This window comes from Lepisosteus platostomus, chromosome 4 (genome assembly GCF_059453375.1).
Source record: "Lepisosteus platostomus isolate fLepPlt1 chromosome 4, fLepPlt1.hap1, whole genome shotgun sequence".
Classification (NCBI taxonomy): domain Eukaryota; kingdom Metazoa; phylum Chordata; class Actinopteri; order Semionotiformes; family Lepisosteidae; genus Lepisosteus; species Lepisosteus platostomus.
This window is the reverse complement of record NC_142614.1, coordinates 27,240,421-27,260,408: the sequence shown is the minus strand read 5'-3', so window position 1 is coordinate 27,260,408 and position 19,988 is coordinate 27,240,421. Positions and strand designations below refer to the sequence as shown.

Genomic DNA, 19,988 nt, shown 5'->3' with positions numbered 1-19,988 from the left:
GACCCTGAAGTGGATAAAGCGGTTGGAAAATGCATAGATGGATATTTGCTTCACTGATTTGCATGTCAGTGAATGTGAGCCAGCTGGCAAGTGTAATTCCTGAAGCAGAACTCAAGAGAGAGCAATGTGTGACCAGAGTGATCAGTTAACAGGCAAACATTAATCTTCATGTAGTACTGCAACCACAAGAGAAAACCTTCACTGGAGTTTGGTATGGTAATTGACAAAGTTAATTAACAAAGACAATTAAGTCAACTCTAATTAGCAGTGAGCATAAAACATAATGTTTACTCCCTGCTGCATAAGCAGGCCATGAGACTAAGGGAAGTCAAGCAAGTTGAAACACGAGCAGACCTTTTGGTCCTCTGGCCTATTGGGTAGTTAGTAGTTCATCGATTCATGGATTTCATCCAGTTGTTTCATGAAGGAAACCAAGCAACAATTTCAACCATATACTGTAGTTGGGAAGCTTGTTCTGGACTCCTACAATCCTTTAGGTAAAGAAGTACTTCCTCAGTTTTCAAATACATTCTCATGTAGTTTCCACTTGTTTTGTTGCTTGTTCATGTGAACTACTCATTCTAAAGAAGTCAGCTGTGTTGTTTTTATCAGTGCTCTTGGGGATTTTAAATGCCTCAGGTATCAGGTTTCCTTTACAGTCTTTTCTGTTCATGACTAAAAGGGTTCAGTTCTTTCAGCTGTCTGTTCCAAAATGCATCTGGTGGCTTTTCTCTGGTTTGATTCTAGAGCAGCAAAATCTTTTTTGGTTAACAAAATTGTACACAATATTCTAAATGAGGCCTAACTAGCATCTGGCACATTCTTAAAATATTCACATTCATCCATTAATATGAATTCTACACTTTTGACTATATAGCTTGACACTTTGTGTACCTTTTTATTACTTTTTTTATTACTTCCGTGCATTGTCTGGAAGATGTGAACGATCAGTCGACATTAAACACCCAAATCTTTTTCATACGAAAAAACTTTTCCAATTAAATATCACCTGCCAGTTTTTTGCTTCTACAGTGTCAGCTAATTCTCCTAATTTGGTATCTTCTGCAAACTTTACTAAATATACCAGAATCTAGATTATTGATATAAATTTGGAAGAGTTGTTGTAATAGGAGGGATCCCTTCTTCAAAGAGAGTATTCACCCCTTGTTTATACCCTCTATTTTCTATTTGATAAGTATTTCCTAATCCTGATATCAAGTGCTAGTAATTTGAGAATTAAGCTTTTATGAGGAACTCTATCAAAGGCCTTCTAATTTGGCATATTGTTTTGTAGCTTTTTGATTTGCTGACTCTTGGGATAAATGTATTCTGTGCTTCAGGCAGAATCTCTTTAAACTGTTGCCATCCATTTTCCACTGATAGCATCTATGTCCTATCCTATTCTGCTTCTCTAACACTTTCTCGTTACTTCAAAGTCTGCTTTCCTGAAGTTGTAGACTTTTGATGTGGACATAATCTGCACAGTTTCAGAATATACTTCAAAGCACAACGCATCATGATCACAGTTCCCTAAATGGGTTTCTCACCACTGTTTGCCTCAGTCTGTCTTGATTGTTTGAAAAGACAAGATCGATGCAAACATTTTTTTCCTGCAGGTGCTCTGACAAAGTGCTTTTGTGGTTTTTGTCTGAAAAGTAGCCATGTTTTAGCTTTCGTCAGGCAGTGTAACATTTTATATTCTGTTACTTAGAAACATGAATAGAAATATACTTATATATATAAGTATTATATAAATATACTAGTACTTGATGTGCTTATTGTTGTAAACTATATTTTGTCGTTACATATCTAATATAGAAGACTTGAAAATAAATTCCTGTTACTTACTGTACTTCTTGCGAACATGCCACCCTTAACCCCAACAGTGTATGCTGTAAAAATCAATTTTTACTTCATGCTGAAAGAAATCTTTAAATTTATCTGATGAAAGTGGGTGTGATTTTTAGTGGGTTTATACAGGAAAAGGAAGTGGCACTCCAGTGTAAATATTTGTTGAATAAAGAGTTTTGTTTTATGAATGGGCAACTCACCCAACCCATAAAATAGCTTAAATCGGGGATCAAATACCTTTGTCAAGGTATGAAGTGGATGCTTTTAAGACTGAACTTTTTTAATGGTGCCCTGGGAACTATTTGAGAAAATTATCTGTTTCAAGATGAGGTGCAAGAAATGAGTATAACAGGCCTGTGGTAAGGGAAAACACGTTTTTTTCAGTTCCATTGTAGACTGCTTTTTAGGGAACAAGTAATAGGTTTATTCCATGCTGAAAAAAAGGAGAGAAAACACACCGCTTTTTAGGGAAGTCTGTCATTCCTAAAAATGGGATTATGCTCAGTCAAATGTAATAGTAGAAGGAATGTTATTTCATGTATTTATTCAAAGTTATCAATTATATGAGCCTCTATTATTTTACAGTATGTGTACTACAAACTGTTGCCAATATAATAAACTCCATGCACCGAAAATGTCTTGAATTAAAAGTAATAATGAAAGCTATTCAATTGCTTTGACATACTTTGAGTTATCAAATGTGAAATTGCTTTCCAAATGTTTTCAGGATTTTAGAAAGGGAATCCTCCCCTGTTTTTCATTGGACAAAAATGAGCTGGTGGTTTTAATTAAATAAATGTATTTAATAATAATCTTTATGTATATGGTAGAGGATGTGCTTTGTTTATTTACTGCAATTTAAGTGGGATTTTGGAACTTCAAGTTATCCTCTGTTGCAAAAACGTTCTGTATAATATAATATTTCTATATTATTTATCGATTGATAAATTGCGATTGAATATTGAAAACTGCAAAAAAGACAGTATTTCTATCAAAATAGCAGTAATGCCCAATTTTCAAACAGGAATTCGTATGTCACAAATACACAAAACATTGTGATTGAGATTTGCATCAAGTTAAAGATTTACTGACTATGTCAGCGAATGGTGTCAGTGGGGAGAAGAGCTGTGAATTTATGTTCTATGAAAAGGTTACACAGAGATCCCTGCAATAAACTTCTTTTTTTCCCCTATGCATTAACAAAAGTATTTCTTGCTGAACACTAGCCTTCTACCCTCGCTTGCAGAGGTGGGCTCTGGTTCCCGTATGACTTGTTTTGGATAAATTGATGGATTTTTATCTACATACTGTACTGTATGTCCTATCATTCTGTTTGTCTTTCCCATTGTTTCCCCAGATGACCAACAGTATGTAACGCAACGGGGGCTCAGGCGGGCGCCCTTGCCGCATCTGGTCGGCCCAAAGTATAGGTGGCTCGAACCCGGGACTTCCGCGTCTCTCTGCAGCGACCTAGCCCCGTGAGCTAGAGAGAGATCTCTCCACAGCCTAGTAGCTGTGGTCCTGCTATCACAGGGAAGGGCGGTGACGTCACCCGCTCTGGTACGCCGGCTCTTACACAGTGCCTGTCGGCCGTAAGCGTTACACTCTCCCCCGCTTCTGACACCAATGTAACGCAACGGGGGCTCAGGCGGGCGCCCTTGCCGCATCTGGTCGGCCCCATCCCGACTGGAGGCTCGAACCCGGGACTTCCGCGTCTCTCTGCAGCGACCTAGCCCCGTGAGCTAGAGAGAGATCTCTCTCTAGCTCACGGGGCTAGGTCGCTGCAGAGAGACGCGGAAGTCCTGGGTTCGAGCCACCTATACTTTGGGCCGACCAGATGCGGCAAGGGTGCCCGCCTGAGCCCCCGTTGCGTTACATTGGTGTCAGAAGCGGGGTGGGATAGCCCTTCGCCGGGGACGGCGATTTAAGCGGGGGAGAGTGTAACGCTTACGGCCGACAGGCACTGTGTAAGAGCCGGCGTACCAGAGCAGGTGACGTCACCGCCCTTCCCTGTGATAGCAGGACCACAGCTACTGGGCTGTGGAGAGATCTCTCTTTAGCTCACGGGGCTAGGTCGCTGCAGAGACACGCGGAAGTCCCGGGTTCGAGCCACCTATACTTTGGGCCGACCAGATGCGGCAAGGGCGCCCGCCTGAGCCCCCGTTGCGTTACAAGTATATGACAATAATGGAGTCTTTTTCATAGATAGCTTCCTAAAGCACAGTGTATCATGTTTTATACCAACAGTTAATGTTTTTGCTAACTACAAAAGTACTCTGCACTTGACTACACTAAATGTCTATTCCATGCTGAAAAGAAAAGAATCAATGTTTTGGTTGTGGAGCCTTCTTCGGGTGTCACACAGGCTCCACAGCCGAAACGTGTTTCTTTTCTTCTCTCTTCAGCATGGAATAAACCTTTACTTGTTCCTTTGCAGCCTACGCAAAGATGGGGGAGGGTTTTTATTATTTATTTAAAACTGAAAAAGAAAGCAGTTATTAGTTATTGCTGCCATTTCCATTGGAATTGCTGACCTTAGTAATTTTTTCCCATTGTATCTCCCACGATAGTCAATTCATTATTTATAAGCATGCATTCTGGAACTCATTATATTCATTATCTCTGATATCTCACTGTGGTGGTATACAGCTTACTGCTAACACTAGGATATTTTAATATTTTTTTAATAAATCGGACCCATGGATTCTGAGACTCCTAATTGTTCGGGGTTTAGGTTCTGTGCCTTAATTCTCTTTTTCATTACTTGTTTTGCTACATCAAAACTGAATGAGGATACTTAGAATAACTTCACCTGAGAAATGTAAATGACCCTTTCATTTTCATATTGTAACGTAACGGGGGTTCAGGCGGGCGCCCTTGCCGCATTAGGTCGGCCTCCCACCGTTGGGGACTCGAACCCGGGACTCCCGCGTCACTCAGCAGGGACCCAGCCCGGTGAGCTAAAGAGAGATCTGCTATTACTGGGAAGGGCGGTGACGTCACCTGCTCTGGTAAGCCGGCTCTTACACAGTACCTGTCGGCCGTAAGCGTTACAATATCATTTACTTCCTTATTGTGTCTCCTATGTTGTTTTCTTGTTGTTAATCTGTAGTTTCTTCTCATTTATTGTTATTGGCAAAAAAAAAAATACTTTCCTGAAGCCTGAAATATCAGTATTAAAATAATTTCCAAATCTGGAATAGCCCTTCAAATCGCACCTGGTACTGTATGTATGGAAACCGCTACATAAACATTTGCTTGATAAGCTCTTAAAACATTTTTATCTAAAATACAGCAAACTAAAAAATGATTTTAAAAAATCCACATTCACGTGGCAGGAGGGATGAAAATCTACTGTAAAAAAGCATGTAACGCCCGAGTGTTTAATACTGTATGTTTAGTTTTATCCACACGATGGCGCACTGAACAAGCACTTTTGTTCCTTGGTTTAAAACGATCCGTCGAACATTAATATATTAGAATGTATGAGACTGATGTAAGATCATATCGCTGGACTTTAGATGTAGGTCAAGATGTCAATATAGTTTGTTTAGCTGTATTTTACGGAACAGAAAAGGCAATATTTTAAAATAGTAACCGCTCGGTGTTTTACAATAAAAGTGAATTATGGCCTTTTAAAATAAACCAATATTGTGTGTGTATACATTAAAGACAGAAATGACATATGAGTGCAATATATACAACTTGGGGTTTTTAAAAAATGCACAAAAAAAGACAAAATATTGAAGGCAGAGATAATTTTACATCAGGTGGCTCAAAGCCCAATGACAGTCACAGCGACTATTATCTGTTGCATGATCCAACCACGACCTTGTGAATCACCGCAGCTCTAGCCAAATGCTCATATCCTTCAAGGGATTAAAACTACAACCTCCGGCGTGGGATGGAAAAAAGAAGGGGAAAATATAGATTCTTCGTTTCAAGGCATCAAAACAGGAGAGATTTATGTGATGCGGGAGGACTCTTCAACAGCAAAAGAAGCACTTTTCAAATATTAGGCAGCTGGCAGATTTTTTACCTCAATATCGTCTGTGATGCAGACTTATGGATAATGCTGCTCAACCACCAGATTCCCAGCAATCGTTCGTTACAAAATACGCGATAGGCATTCATCTTTCTTAATATATACCGGAATGTTTAATTTCAAGTACTATTCCATAAAGATCACTAATGTGTGGCAATATGAAGATTTAAAGTGACTTCCCACTCCTCGACCAAGCTCGTTTGTACTGACTTTTAGGATGCCGCTTTAAAGTAGAATTTATCATTGTCGTTGGCGGTCATGAGAACGTTTTCTGCGAAAAGGTAACAGAAATTGAAATGAAACCCCGATTGCCTCAATAAGCAATTTAAGACAGAAAACGTTTGTTTCTATAACATTGCTGTTGTTAGTAAAAACTCGATGCCTTTTGCAAGGTTGCCCTCAGTGAACGTTTGTCTCCTGCACTTTCTTGGGGGGCAGGTAAGCCTGAAACATCAATTAAACAAGTGTCACGTTTACCGAAACAACTGTACAGTTTAGAGAAGAAGGGGAACGAAACTCCCGTCCAGTTCACTAGAAGTTGGCAATGTACCTATGCAGAAAGACCGTACCCTGTTTGTACCCCCTGACCCCCCTCCCCCTTCACGTGACTCACATCGGAACATGCGCACAGCTGACAGCTAAACTAAAGCACATCTGCACTGACGTCAGCCGAACCTCCCAGTGTAAAACTGCCAATTCTGAGCAGCTCGAAACTTGGCTATAGGCCGGGTACTGTAATAAAGGGGGCTACTTCAACACAACTTTCCTGTCTTGCCTGCACTGCTTCAGTGTATTTTGAAATTATTTTTATGATATAGGAATAAGTATTTTTTGCACATCCAACAAAACAAGCAAACACAAACAGAAAAACTAAATACCTTAAGAAAGATTTATTCAGGTTTTTTTTGTTAATGAATTAATGGAATTGTATTTTTGGAATTGCAACAAAGTCAGTTGATTCTCTGAAGCTCCTCATCTATTTTTTTTACTTCAAAAAGAAGAAACACTCCAGCATCCCTTTTTCGGCATGAAAATAAATGAGAAAGATTCTAAAGCGAAAGGGGGAAGAAGGCAGTGAATTGACTGCGGAACTTCAGTGCAGACGAGTTCTGTTGTCTGTGAGCTCTTCAGTAGGTAATGCTTCTGACAATGAAGATCAAAACGGTAACTATCATGCAATGTCTTCTAATCAGCCGGCAAAAGTCAACAGGACATTGCTGTCCTCATAATGTAGCCAGCTGTATGTGTGCTTATATTGAAGATGTATTTGATACAAACCATTTTTGATTAAAACGAAATAAAAGTAAAAGTTTTAAATTAAATAACCGAAAGACACGTATTTAAAATCCCACCTCCATTTGGTTTAGGTCTAAAAGAACTTGGTGGTCCGAGAATCATTTCTGATGATATTACTGTGATATTCTCTCTCTGTGTGTAACAGCGATTTCTGCAGGCTCGCATCTGACCCAATACTGGAGTCCAGTGGGCTTTAGTACAGGCTGATAAGTCCAGGTTCTAATCTTTTAATAGGCTAATCAACCAGATTTATCCTTGTGCTTTCATTTACTTGTGGTCACCTGGGATTTTTTGATTTGTAAACATTTGCCATTGCAATTGACGGCGATCAGGTTAACGCAGGCGAGCAGGTGTGCACAGGGGCTGTTTGTCTGTTGACCATGCTTTTATTTATCCAAATCAAACGCAGAGTCCTCAGGTGAGTTGTACTAGAAATAGAAGCCCTTCTCCTTTTATTTGATTGTAGTGAGAGATGCTTGTTTTTATTTGAGCTGCCGGTGTAATGCATTTGGGACTGTTGCCAACTGTCTGGGTCACACGCGTTTTATCCAAATAGATTTAGCGCTGCTGTCTGGAATTGGACTGCGGGATGTTAACTTTACTAAAGCCAGACAGAAAGTGTGGCAGCCTTCTAGTAGGTTATGTGGATTTTATTAAAATCTCGAGAATCTAAAAAAAAACAACTAAAAATGTCACTAAAGGAACCAAGCTGTCTTCATCACGGCTAGTAAATGTACTGTACCAATGTTTATTTGAAAGCAGCCGGCCAGTTCATTTAGCTGTTTCTGATACATTTTGCAAGGGACAGTAAATATCCAAAACAATTCTTAAATCTGTTTCATGGTTATTATAAGGAAACAGGTAAATTATCCGTAGGTAGGCAGCTCTGTAGTGACTGACACTAGAATTACCTCTCCCTTAATTTTATTGGCTACGAATCTACCCTACTAACTCTGGATCTTTTATACAGTAATTGCGCTGTCAGTGAAAAAGCAAAGGTAGCTTAGAAGTACCGAAACTCAAATTCTTACCAATTTCTTACCAATGAAGTTTTAAACGCTACATCCTTGCCAAACTAAGTAACAAAAGTAACCAAAAATAGCTCTAATTACTTTTAATCTTATCAAGCGATATAACATTAGCATTTCATTCTGTGTAAGTTACCGTAAATTGCACAGCGGTCTTTAATTTTTGTAAAAAAAATACAACGTATTACCCTGTTTCTGGGCACATCGGGTATAAGTTGAATCAGTGCTAGAAGTAATAATGTGAAGTGTTGAAACACTTTTTCTCCCCCAAAAAATGTCTCGGGGGTTTCAGCAGGTTAGCCTCTAAACGTGGCAGCCTTCCAAACTGACAAGCATCGCAATATGCTGGAAACATTATTTATGACGATGAGGAACCGCAGCGTTTTTACCTTTCCCAAATGATCACTACTGACCGTTTCATTTCACGAACTATGTAAGGCATTCGGAATTTTGGCTACTATGTCCAGTCCATACCGCAAACGCGAGTTGTTGTTGTTTTTTTTTTTAGTTTCACACTGGGCGTTAGCATCTGAGTAAGAAGACCTCTCAATGAAATAATCTGTTAACGCCAGATGCCGCATTGACTGGAGGCGCTTTGCGGAAATTGCTGCACGAATTTTTGACTTAATCAATTTGTTGTTTTGACTAGAGCTGGAAAGTCTGGGGGTCGTCCCCGGACTTCAGCTTTTAAACGATCAAAGAGCTCCTGAATCTCAGCATCTAAATCACCTTTTAACAGGGACATTATATGAATTGTACATTGAATAGTGAGACCTAGCACCTACAGTATAATAATAACTGTGTGTGTAAAGAGGTGACTGAATCTCATTGCCCTGGTTCATGTTAAGAAATAAATAATAGATTTTGTAAAGATGAACTCTTGCTTATACTAGTTTTTAAGTCTTATTGGCTTTCTTAACAGCTACCACTGTTTATTTGTGTGTGCGGCGAATTCTACCATTTTCTGGTTTGAGAAAATTCATTTGTTGCTTCCCTGGGAGTTTTCCTCCATGAAAACATACTAACTGTACAGAAGACGGGCTCTTCTGGTGATATTAAATGCCTGTATCTAGTTATAATATTCATTGATTTATTTCCAGGTACGCAGATGGATAGTTCAAGACAGACCTCCAGTATAGATCTGCTGTTTTGGAATTACTTGAAATCCTTTAATTGATTGATTTGTGCGTCTTGCGGAGAGGACATGCATCCAGACACGAATGCGAGTAGAACCTGCTGGCAGAGCCCAATCTAAGAAGCAGATTGACGTCTGGATCACCGACCTGAGGAATTAACACTATACAGGACTTCAGCAATGGATTCATGGTGCGATGCTGGATTAAGCAAAGCCTTTTAGCCCAACGGTAGCCCCCTACCTCCCCCACCCCCCATCCCCCCCCCACCCCAAGTTAGATCTTTTCTAAATTATGGAAATTTTTTGGAAGACGCTGACTTGGATATTGGGCCTGGTCATGGCTGCTTCTGAATTTCAAAGCCACAACAGACTTTCACACAGTTCCCAAGGTAGGATTGCTCTGCAAGTGTGCTTTCTTAGCTGTGTGTGTGCATCCTAACAGGTGTAGGCTAGGCACTGGCTCAAAATCCTGTGCTCCTCCATGGTTTTTGCTATATCAAACAGCACGATCTGTTTAAGCATGTACATACGGTTCTGTTTCAGCTGAAACTTCATAGCTTGGTCTGATCCAAAGAAGTACAGGAGTGCTGGTGCTTCTGATGGAGCTCCCTTATACCCTGCTCCTCTTAAGTCCCTTGAATTTGATGGCCGGAGCACAGAACATTTTTCAGCCACCTTCCATATTGTTTAATGCTTTCTGGTTTTTACTGTGAATTTTAAGGCTATTTGACTGCTTGGCAATCAAGAAGTAGCTTCTCGGTTACCGGGCTGCAGAAGCCAAGAAACTGAATTCTGAAAACGTAGCTAAGCTTCAGTTTCAGTTTGGCTCTAGAACCCCCTTTTTTGTCTGACTTTTAGATGTTGGTCTTTACGAGGCTTCTTCACACCTGAAGACGGCTCCACAGCCAAAACGTTGTTTCTTTTCTTCTCTTTTCAGCAGGGACTAAACCTTTATTTGTTCCTGTATATCACGTACACTACAACATCTAAATGCCGTTTCATTTACATTCCCAAGTGTAAATGCGAAGCCACATACTGTACTAGTAGTGTGGCGGGTATCCTGTAGGATGGCGAAGGTGAAAATAATACTGCGTGACAGTTTGAAATTGATGTTTCATGTTTGCGCAGTTCGAATCCAATCTGGGATGAGGACGGGGGGGAGTCTTGCTTTTTGCATCCAGTCCAATGCAGGACTCCACCAAGTTTTAATTAGTAACTTAATCGCTCATCAGCTGGCTCTATTAGTGGACATCCCGGGAAGGTGCAGTCAGTAGTTTCTCTACCTCTTCATGCAGCGGTTTGATCGCCACATGTTCCTCCTGTCAGATGGTCAGCAATTTCCACCTGTTTGGTAGGGGTGAGGCAAAGAGGAGGGATGACTGACAAGTTTTAATTCCTGAGCTTGGTGGCTCACCACTTACCCAGCCCTTTCATTTCCTCATCTACTGCATAAAACCATCGTTAGACTTTACAAAAGAAAAAGATTTGTTGTTGCACAAAGGGAGCCATTAACAAAATTGAAGAGGTAAGTCATGGTCATGCTATATTCTTTGAAGGTCTTCTTTCTTTCTCTTCTATGGAATTTGTTAATTACATATTTACATATTACATTTTTTAATTACAAACTAAGGACAGTGACCAAGGATATTGTTGCTTCAGCTGGGTTCTTGGCCATGTATGGCACCTTTGTCCGTGTAAAAAATGTGACCAATGATTTTGTCCCCATAAGGACAGCAGGGTTATAGATGTAATCTGTTTATGTTTGAATCGCTGGAACTGTATGTGTGATATCCCTGCCTCGTGCGTACTGGTTGTGCTTGATATTTGCATCAGCACTTGTTACATCCTATCTTCTCTCTCATGTTTGCTTCCCGGACTTGTTCAACTCTTGCTTAAAAAGAGGAGTTCCTATCCTACCTTGAACACTACCAGCTGACAGTCCCAGTGAGAGTGGATGAGAACGGAGACTTCATGAGCTTTACTGTGAAACCTTACAGACCGTTGCGGTGGAGAAGGAGTGCACAGCCTGTGGACCAACACTCTGCAGAGCCCAGACTCTTCTACAGACTCTCTGCCTATGGAAGGCACTTTCATTTAAATCTGACTCTGAACCCTTACTTAGTGTCTAAACATTTTACTGTAGAATACTGGGGTAAAGATGGACCAGAATGGCGGCACGATTTTGTAGAGAATTGCCATTATACCGGATACCTACAAGATCAATATACCACAACGAAGGTCGCGTTGAGCAACTGCAATGGCTTGGTGAGTAAAATTGACTTTATGTCCTTTAAGTTTACAATGTTTGTTATGACAGTTTCCCTGATCGTTTAAAGAGCTTTTGGTCAAACAAAGTACTCATTATGTCTTTTAGTGTATAAACGGATTGGAGAGAACCTGATTCACCGAGTCATTATTATACATTTTTGAGTTTTGTGTTTTATAAATTGTTTCGCTCTTGTCCAAAGATACATGAAGGATCCAGTGTAAAAGGGACACACAGGTGTTTTGCTGTAATATACTGTCATTTTAATTCTGTTTTAATGAGGGAAAGACGATTTCTCCCTGCAACACATGGCTAATCTGCATAATATTCTTGGCAGTGCAGCCTGCTGTGAGGTAGCTTCTGCAGCTGTCAGGACAGCTGATCTGCCCCTTTCGCAATGCGATTTTGTGCAGAGAAACAGGTAGATGATAACACAGGAAAATATTTCATAAAGGATAAGTAGAAGAACAACTTACCGTTGTCGTACCGTTTAGGAAAGTATTGGTTTAGTCAAACGTTTTTATTTTCATAGCTTTCTATTTCTATTTTTATTTCACTTTACGGCTAAAGGATTAAGATCCTGTTTTTGTTGTTTGTTGATTTCAGTAAGAATTTTAAATGCCTCATCAAGCCATAAACTTTGTATTTCTTTTGTGTATACAAACAAGTAGAATGTAGTTGTATTCCTCTAGGATAATTCATTTTTAATTTGAATTGATGCTCTGTTTCAATGTCCTGTATTTTAAAGGAAGATATTAAGGCATCATCAGCGCTGCATTTGAAAGATTTTAATTCATTGCTCAGAGATGGTAATTGAAACGTCTTTAAAAGTTTATCTGCAGACCTCAACTTTTATTCAGCACCTGTTCCATTGTTATCAAATCATCTCTGAAAAAGATTCCACATTCTCTAGTGTGAGGTGGTACAGTAAATTAAATATTACTTTACTATTTTATTCACTCAACATCTATTACTTTGGCCTGTCCAAAAGCTTTGATAGGGAAAACTTTTTTGAAGAGATTATGCAAAGAGTCATCCAGAACATTGATTTTAATCCACATTAAATTATTGTTAGCAAATTTACAAATGTAGATTTCATTGTGAATACTGATTCATGACAGAACCAAGCAGTTACTGATATTGCTGTGCTTCCTTCTTGCACATTTAATTCTCCATTACCTGTTTTCTCATTATTCTTGTTTTCCAACAAGCATGGTGTTATTACAACAGAGGAAGAGCAATATTTAATTGAGCCATTAAAGAATATACCCTCCAAAAATTCCAGTGATCTAAACTTTGAAGAAGGACAACCACATGTTATTTATAAAAAATCTTCCATTCCCCGGCAACATGGACACAATGAGGAGTCCAGCTGTGGCGTTTCAGGTAACTGAACTCCTCCGTCTTCAACTGGGGTGATGGGAGTGAACAGCATGCTCTAGTCTCATTTGACGAAACGGCCACGCAGAGCTATCGTGGAAGTGCTTATCTCCGACTTACTTTCTTAGTGGAGTTGTCGTTGGCATCCGGAAAGCCAAAGGGAATATATATTCGTAAAACCGAGGTCCTGACTCTCTGTGGTCATTAAAAATCCCAGGGCGTTTCTCGAAAAGAGTAGGGGTGTAACCCCGGTGTCCTGGCCAAATTTCCCATTGGCCCTTACCAATCATGGCCTCCTAATAATCCCCATCTATGAATTGGCTACATTACTCTGCTCTCCTCCCCACTGATGGCTGATGTGTGGTGAGCATTCTGGCGCACTATGGCTGCCGTCGCATCATCCAGGTGGATGCTGCACATTGGCGATGGTGGAGGAGAGACCCCATTACCTGCAATGCGCTTTGAGTGGAGTGTCCAGAAAAGCGCTATATAAGTGTAAGCAATTATTATTATTATTATTATTATTATTATTATTATTATTATACATGCGTGCGTTTGGAATTTAGTTTTATATTCAACCAAAACCAAACCCCAGCTAGGGCGACAATACACCCAGAATAAATGGATTTGGTCTGCGTCATTTACATTGTGCAGTTGTCCCCCACATTCTCTCTTTTCAAGAGTTACTGTCATTGTGAAGGTATTTCTTCTTGTTTTGCCATAGCAATGCATTGCCCCCACTTCCCCTCTTTCACTGAACCACACATGCAGACACAAATATTTGAATAAGTACTGTTTTGGGATATAACCCAAGCACATGCCTCCAAGGAGCTCAAACTCGTATCTCAATAGTTAAGCACAGAATTCTTTAAATTTGGCTGTAAATTGCATCTAAGGAGGTGTTACAGTTTTCCTGAAGTGTTTTTATGTGGGCCGTTGTGTTCCATTTCTACATCTTTTTTTCAGTGGATTAGCCATCTGCATGTCACAAACCTGTTACAACTTGTACCGTCTAATGGGGCTGCTAGCACATCTGGACTACAAACAGGCTGTCGCACTTTGGCTCAAGAGGGCAGCTTTTACATGGATGCCTTTCATACTTTGGGGCTCTGAGCAGGCTTGCTGTGTTCTGATATGTGTGTTTGAAGCAACCACTAGCCTACAAATAGTGAGACTTCAGGGATTATTAAGTAAATCAAAGACAAATGGACGTTATAAAATAACAACAACAATCCCAAAAATTTAAACTAATTCAAAATTTGCAATCAATATTTTGAAAACTCTTTCTAAAGAGCTCTTCATTTCATTTATTATTCAAAGTTGCAGGAGCTTCTTCAGAAGTACTACGCTATGGGAGCAGAAAACTGGGAAGGGAAATGGTGTAACTTACCCCTTTTTTTGTTGCTCAGATGAAAATATATCACTTACTCAAGCCATTGCTGTGTCATCTGTCAGCTTTGGAATTGTCAGATATTTAACTCACTGTTTAAATATCAACCAGATTGTGCACATCTTGAAAATAATTTGCTAAATAACGGCATATGACTGCTTGACATTGCTTGTTGCGAAGGCCTAGGCATTGGTTTTGAAGGCATCTTGAATATGTAGCTGTTTTTAATCAACAATGTCATTTTATTCTGATATGAATTTCTTCAAAACCAAATAAAAATGAAGAGTATCTTGTACGATAATGTTTTGGCTGCTGGTATTGAAATTAGATTTATTTGCACATTTGTCTGTAAGTAAAAGCTTGTCATTTCTAAGGCGTGAGTGAATGAAGGTTGCAAAGATGTACTGTAGATCTTTTAAAATAAAAGCTTGATAATGCACCTTTAACAAATTTAAAACTTTATTTGATTTGTGTTCCTCACCTACTGCAATAACCACTAACTTGGGGGTGGGGATAACTTTTGTAAAAAAAAATGATCTCGTCTCATTTCTGAATTTTTCTGAATCTGAAAATTCCTTTGAATGAAAAAAAATAATCAAATACACATAAAGCATAAACATCCCAGAGGCACTGAGGCACCAAAAGTTTTGCGTTGGTAGTTAAAAACCAAAGACTGATGCAGAACAGACAGTGTTAAATCCAGCGTCCTTTGTATTTAGTATGAGCAGTTGAACATTGGCAACATAGAGGATAATAGGTACCTAAGAAATTGGACCTTTAATGTTTCAGTTAATAAACACAGGCTACTAAAAAGAAGAAATGAGACAATGACAGAAGGTACTTTAGGCAGCTCACCAGATAAATATCTCGGCACCGAATAAAGGACCGTTGGTGTATAGCCAGCTTTGAAGTTGTATAATTAGTGTGCTCTGAACAATGTGTATTGGTCTGTACTGTTTTAACTGCAGGATATTTAGAACAAGACGTGCTGAACAGATGCACAGCAGGTATGGAACAGCGCACATCAACCAGGTTACCCAACTAAACGCTATCCTTACGCCTTTCAGACCTCACAAGAAGCGAGAAGCCCTGGTGGCAGGGCAGTTCCCCAGCCTTTGCAGCCCCCACCCCAGCTAACAACAGTGCGGCCAGGACTGCCCACCGGCGGAAGAGATCCGTAAGCTCGGAGAGGTTTGTGGAGACCCTGGTGGTAGCCGACAAAATGATGGTGGGATACCACGGGCGCAAGGACATCGAGCATTACATTCTGTCTGTAATGAATATTGTAAGTTTGATCCCGCTTTTCACTGGCTCCTTAGCAAGCTGACTCGAGTTAGTGTGGTTCCAGAGACCGCTACCATGAGAACTGCGAACACTTTCTTATACAGACATCTTTGTCGGACTTTACTGAATAAGCTAAAGGGGTTGCTTGCTTATTGTTTCTGAAAGTGATAATAGTGAAATAGTAATGAAGAGAATGCAGAGGCCATTTCTACTCCTTTTTGTGCAGATCCTGGTTGAAATAATTTAAAAGTGAATTACCTTTGGATATTTAAAAGGCATCTGATTTTGTTGTGTAATGGAGATACATTAAGAAATGGGAGTTCTGACCTTGGCTTTGCCAGTCTACTACAACTTCATAATGTAATTTCCTAGAAGGGTAAAATTGCCAAACAGTGCAGTGTTTATTTTGTCTGACTTTGTGTCTTTTCTTCTTTTCTGGAGGTCAGGTTGCCAAACTTTACCGTGATTCCAGTCTAGGAAACGTTGTGAACATTATTGTCACCCGCCTGATCGTTCTCACTGAGGACCAGGTAAGGTCACTGTGATTCACTTATTCCAAGGACCCGATGCCCAAAACTCTTTTTATATGTTTGTGATCCTTTGTTTTCAGTTTGTTCGAGGTTAATAGTTTTTTATGTGTAAGAGATTTTCATTCAGAACTAGACTAGAACTAGTTAGAAACATTATCTCCTACTCAAGCGTTCACTCCAAAACCTGTGATTTTAAATAAACAGTTGTTGCCAGGAAGGATGAACACAATTTTGCTGAAACAAATATCTCAAGTTTGAGGTATTTAAAAGTGACATCAACAAAAAACTTTGGGAACTCAGAAACTGTGGAGGTGGAAATACACCATTAAACTTTTTTGAGGTGTTTATGGTGTTACAATGGATCCCAAGCTTTCCTTACCTCCAACATATTTCATTAATGCCATTTTAGCTAAAAGTGTTTATGTGTACACAGATGCACATTGTTTTCAGCTCGATCTGGAGCCTGGACTCATGCTGGGTGAGTACTTCACTGACCTCTGTCCCAGAAAGTTCTGCTGAGTTCAAACTGAAATCCCATGGGCAGAATCAACTTGTCCCACATCTCCAATATGTGTTTGACCTATTTATCCACATTGAATCCCATCTGGAAATAAAAACCTGTGAGGATTGCTTCAGTTGCTAACATGGTTATCTCCACTAAAGAGAGATGTAAATGTTGCATAAAAAATACTAATGAACTTACCTGAGATTTACCCATGATTTCTAGTATCCTTTTTTGGGCACTTTTATTGTTTTTACAGGACAGTTGAAAGTTGTTTCATGGAGTAGGCATTAATATAGGCTTTGCATACCATCCAAAGCAAATAGGTTTTCTTGTGTGATGTGGAATCAGTCGCTTACTGAATCAGTCGTTGGGCTTGAATTTTCAGTCCCAGTTTACAATGTGTGTGTCAGAATGAGTTCCTTACGTGCCTGCTTTATTGTGGTTTTTGCTCCAAGCTGAGCAGTGAATTAAACACCCCAGTTATGTTCTGTGAGATCTATATTGGCAATGGACTGAAATGGTAGTTTGAGCTGCTGTCTTCTAGCTCTTGGGTCCTGGGAATAGTTAATGGGTTTTCTTGAGGTGGTCCCAAAGTCTAAAGGCTGTTAATTGGCATCTCTGAATTGAACTTGCTTGTGTGACCTGTAATGGTATCCTCTTCAGGTCGTAGTCCTTGCCTTGCTCCTGTCCTGTAGCTATCAGATCATGTAGTATAGGTCCACTGCAGTCTTTTTGAGGATAAAGTGGTCACTGAACGTTGAATGATGGAAAGGTACTTTTACTCTGGAGTGCTCAAAATACTCACATACTGTATACATATACCAAATACTGGTGGTGTTTTGTAGGTAACTGTACCAAAACGCTTGGTTAGACATACAATATTTCTACACTTAATTATGCCAACAGGGCAAGTGAGAACATAAAACACCAGATCCTCCAGGGAGTGTGTCTAGGATGCCTGTGTTGTAGTACATGCATTTCACTTCTATACTTATGCAGACCAAAGCTGGTTTTATGCTGGAAAAGTTATGGCTTTGACCAAAGGAGCATATCTACGGTTAAATATCTACTCTTTATGTGTGAGGGGCCAATCTGGAATGAAGGTGCAGAAGGGTTAAGATGGTCTACCCCATTATCTCCTTCCTTGAATTTGGCCTGCATCCTCCATTAGCCTAGTGGCTTCTCGGCCCAGTCAATACAGGACATATAATAATAATAATAATAATAATAATAATAATAATTACACCTATATAGAGCTTTTCTGGACACTCCATTCAAAGTGCTTTACATGGGGACTCCTCTCCACCACCAATGTTCTGCATCCACCTGGATGATGTGACAGCTACCAAAGTGTGAACAGTCTGCTCACCATACACCAGCTGTGAGTGGGGAGGAGAACAGAGTAATGACGCCAAATTGATAGATGTGGATGACTAGGAGGCCATGAGTGGTAAAGGCCAATGGGAAATGTGGCCAGGACATTGGGGTAGTACCCCTACTCTTTTCGAGAAACACCCTGAGATTTTTAATGACCACAGAGAGTCAGGACCTTGGTTTTATGTCTCATCCAAAGGATGGCGCCTTTTTTATACTGTAGTGTCCCCATCACTATACTGGAGCATTGGGACCCACACAAATCTCAGGGTGAGCACCCCCTGCTGGCCCTATTGACATCTCTTCCAGCAGCAACCTTAGCTTTCCCAAGAGCTCTCCCATCCAGATACTAACCAGGCTCACACCTACTTAGCTTCGGTGGTGAGTTGCAGGATGATACAGCTGCTAGCATTTGACTTAAGAACAGAGGTGATGTTGAGAAGTGGACAACAAAATGAAACATTTGTTATTATTTAAATTAAGGCTTTCCTTTAAGTTTAGGTTATTTTTGTTGAGTTAACTATGCACAAATGATTAGACTCGGTTAGCAATCTGAAGTCTAGAACACTAAGCCTGAGGTAAACAGGGATTGCTCTCCTAAAACCATTCATTCTGTAAATATCCTCTAGTTGCCTTGGGAAACTTAATGACTGGGAACATTGCACTGCTTATTAACTCTACCTGTTCTGTGGGTTCTGTTTCAGCCAAACCTGGAGATAAACCACCATGCAGACAAGTCTTTGGACAGCTTCTGTAAATGGCAGAAATCCATCCTCTCACACCAAGGTGACGGGAACAGCATTCCAGAAAATGGGATTGCTCACCATGATAACGCTGTTCTCATTACGAGGTAGGATGTGGACATTCGTTAATGCATTCATCTTTTTTAAAAAAATGCATTCCAAAATTTGTACGCGTTTACTGACCTCTGTCTGAGAGTATCTCCATCTCATCTTGATATTGTTCAAGAATTATAGATTATAAAGTATTTTGAAATATATGTTTAGCAATGTTAATAACAAGTATGCACCAGTTCTAAGGTTTAGAGTAAAAAAAAAAACGAAATTTGCTCTGAGCTGTTAACTTAGAGAAAAATAATTTATCTTGGCAAACTGTTAAGGATTGTAAAATAAACTCGCTGATTGACTTTCCTTCAGACAAATTAAAAATACTCGCAAGCCACGAGAAGCTCAAAAATGAACTATTGCAACCATCAATTCTCTAACCTCTTAAATACTCCTAACAGAATCTGGAAGGTATGTTAAATTTATAGAACACAAATTACCCTCTCATTTGCTCTTTTGCCCTTGTTTTGCCTCTTTTCAAACGGGGTGATACATCAGCTCCTAACTGCTACAGACCTCTATCCATGTGGCCTTGCCTTTCAAAGTTTATAGACACCTTTTTTACAATCCATTAAGCTACTTTTTATGTTTTAGACATAAATTACATTTAATCTAATGTGTAGTCTGGTATGTAATATTTCTGTCTGAGGATGTTTTACTGCAACCTGAATAGTTCTTGATAATATTATAATGGCTCTCAACAAAAATCACACGATTTATATAATGCCTATGATACTGTGGTATACTCCTGGTTTCTCATTTCTTCTGAAAAAAATGTATTGGTCTTAATATGAACACACTTGTATGGTGTCTGAATTGCTTGGCTTGCACGTTGTATGACTTGTGCAGAATTTGATTTTTTTTCACAAGCCTTTTTCATTACTTAGACAGTCCCAAAAAGTGTGACCTTACACCATCTTATACTCCAGTGGACCCACTTCGTGGTAACCTGCTTGCCAAATTTCTGTGATGGGCACATACTGGATATTTGCAATCTAGATAATATTCGTTGTGTTCCATGGTTCAAATGAACTGATTTCCAGTTTGTGATTTGATTTT

At 39.7% G+C, this 19,988-nt stretch overlaps 1 protein-coding gene across 1 annotated transcript in view; it reads left to right on the top strand.

Annotated features, from left to right (window-relative positions):
• Positions 1-6,608: 6,608 nt before the first annotated feature.
• adamts6 (ADAM metallopeptidase with thrombospondin type 1 motif, 6) overlaps positions 6,609-19,988 on the top strand; it is a 101,368-nt gene continuing 87,988 nt past the window's right edge. Inside the window, exons 1-7 of the mRNA XM_088629285.1 lie at positions 6,609-7,060; positions 9,321-9,744; positions 11,256-11,620; positions 12,833-13,007; positions 15,459-15,676; positions 16,122-16,205; positions 18,789-18,934. Of these exons, the coding sequence (XP_088485411.1) occupies positions 9,648-9,744; positions 11,256-11,620; positions 12,833-13,007; positions 15,459-15,676; positions 16,122-16,205; positions 18,789-18,934 (1,085 nt within the window). The 5' untranslated portion in view covers positions 6,609-7,060; positions 9,321-9,647. The remainder of the gene's footprint in view (positions 7,061-9,320; positions 9,745-11,255; positions 11,621-12,832; positions 13,008-15,458; positions 15,677-16,121; positions 16,206-18,788; positions 18,935-19,988) is intronic.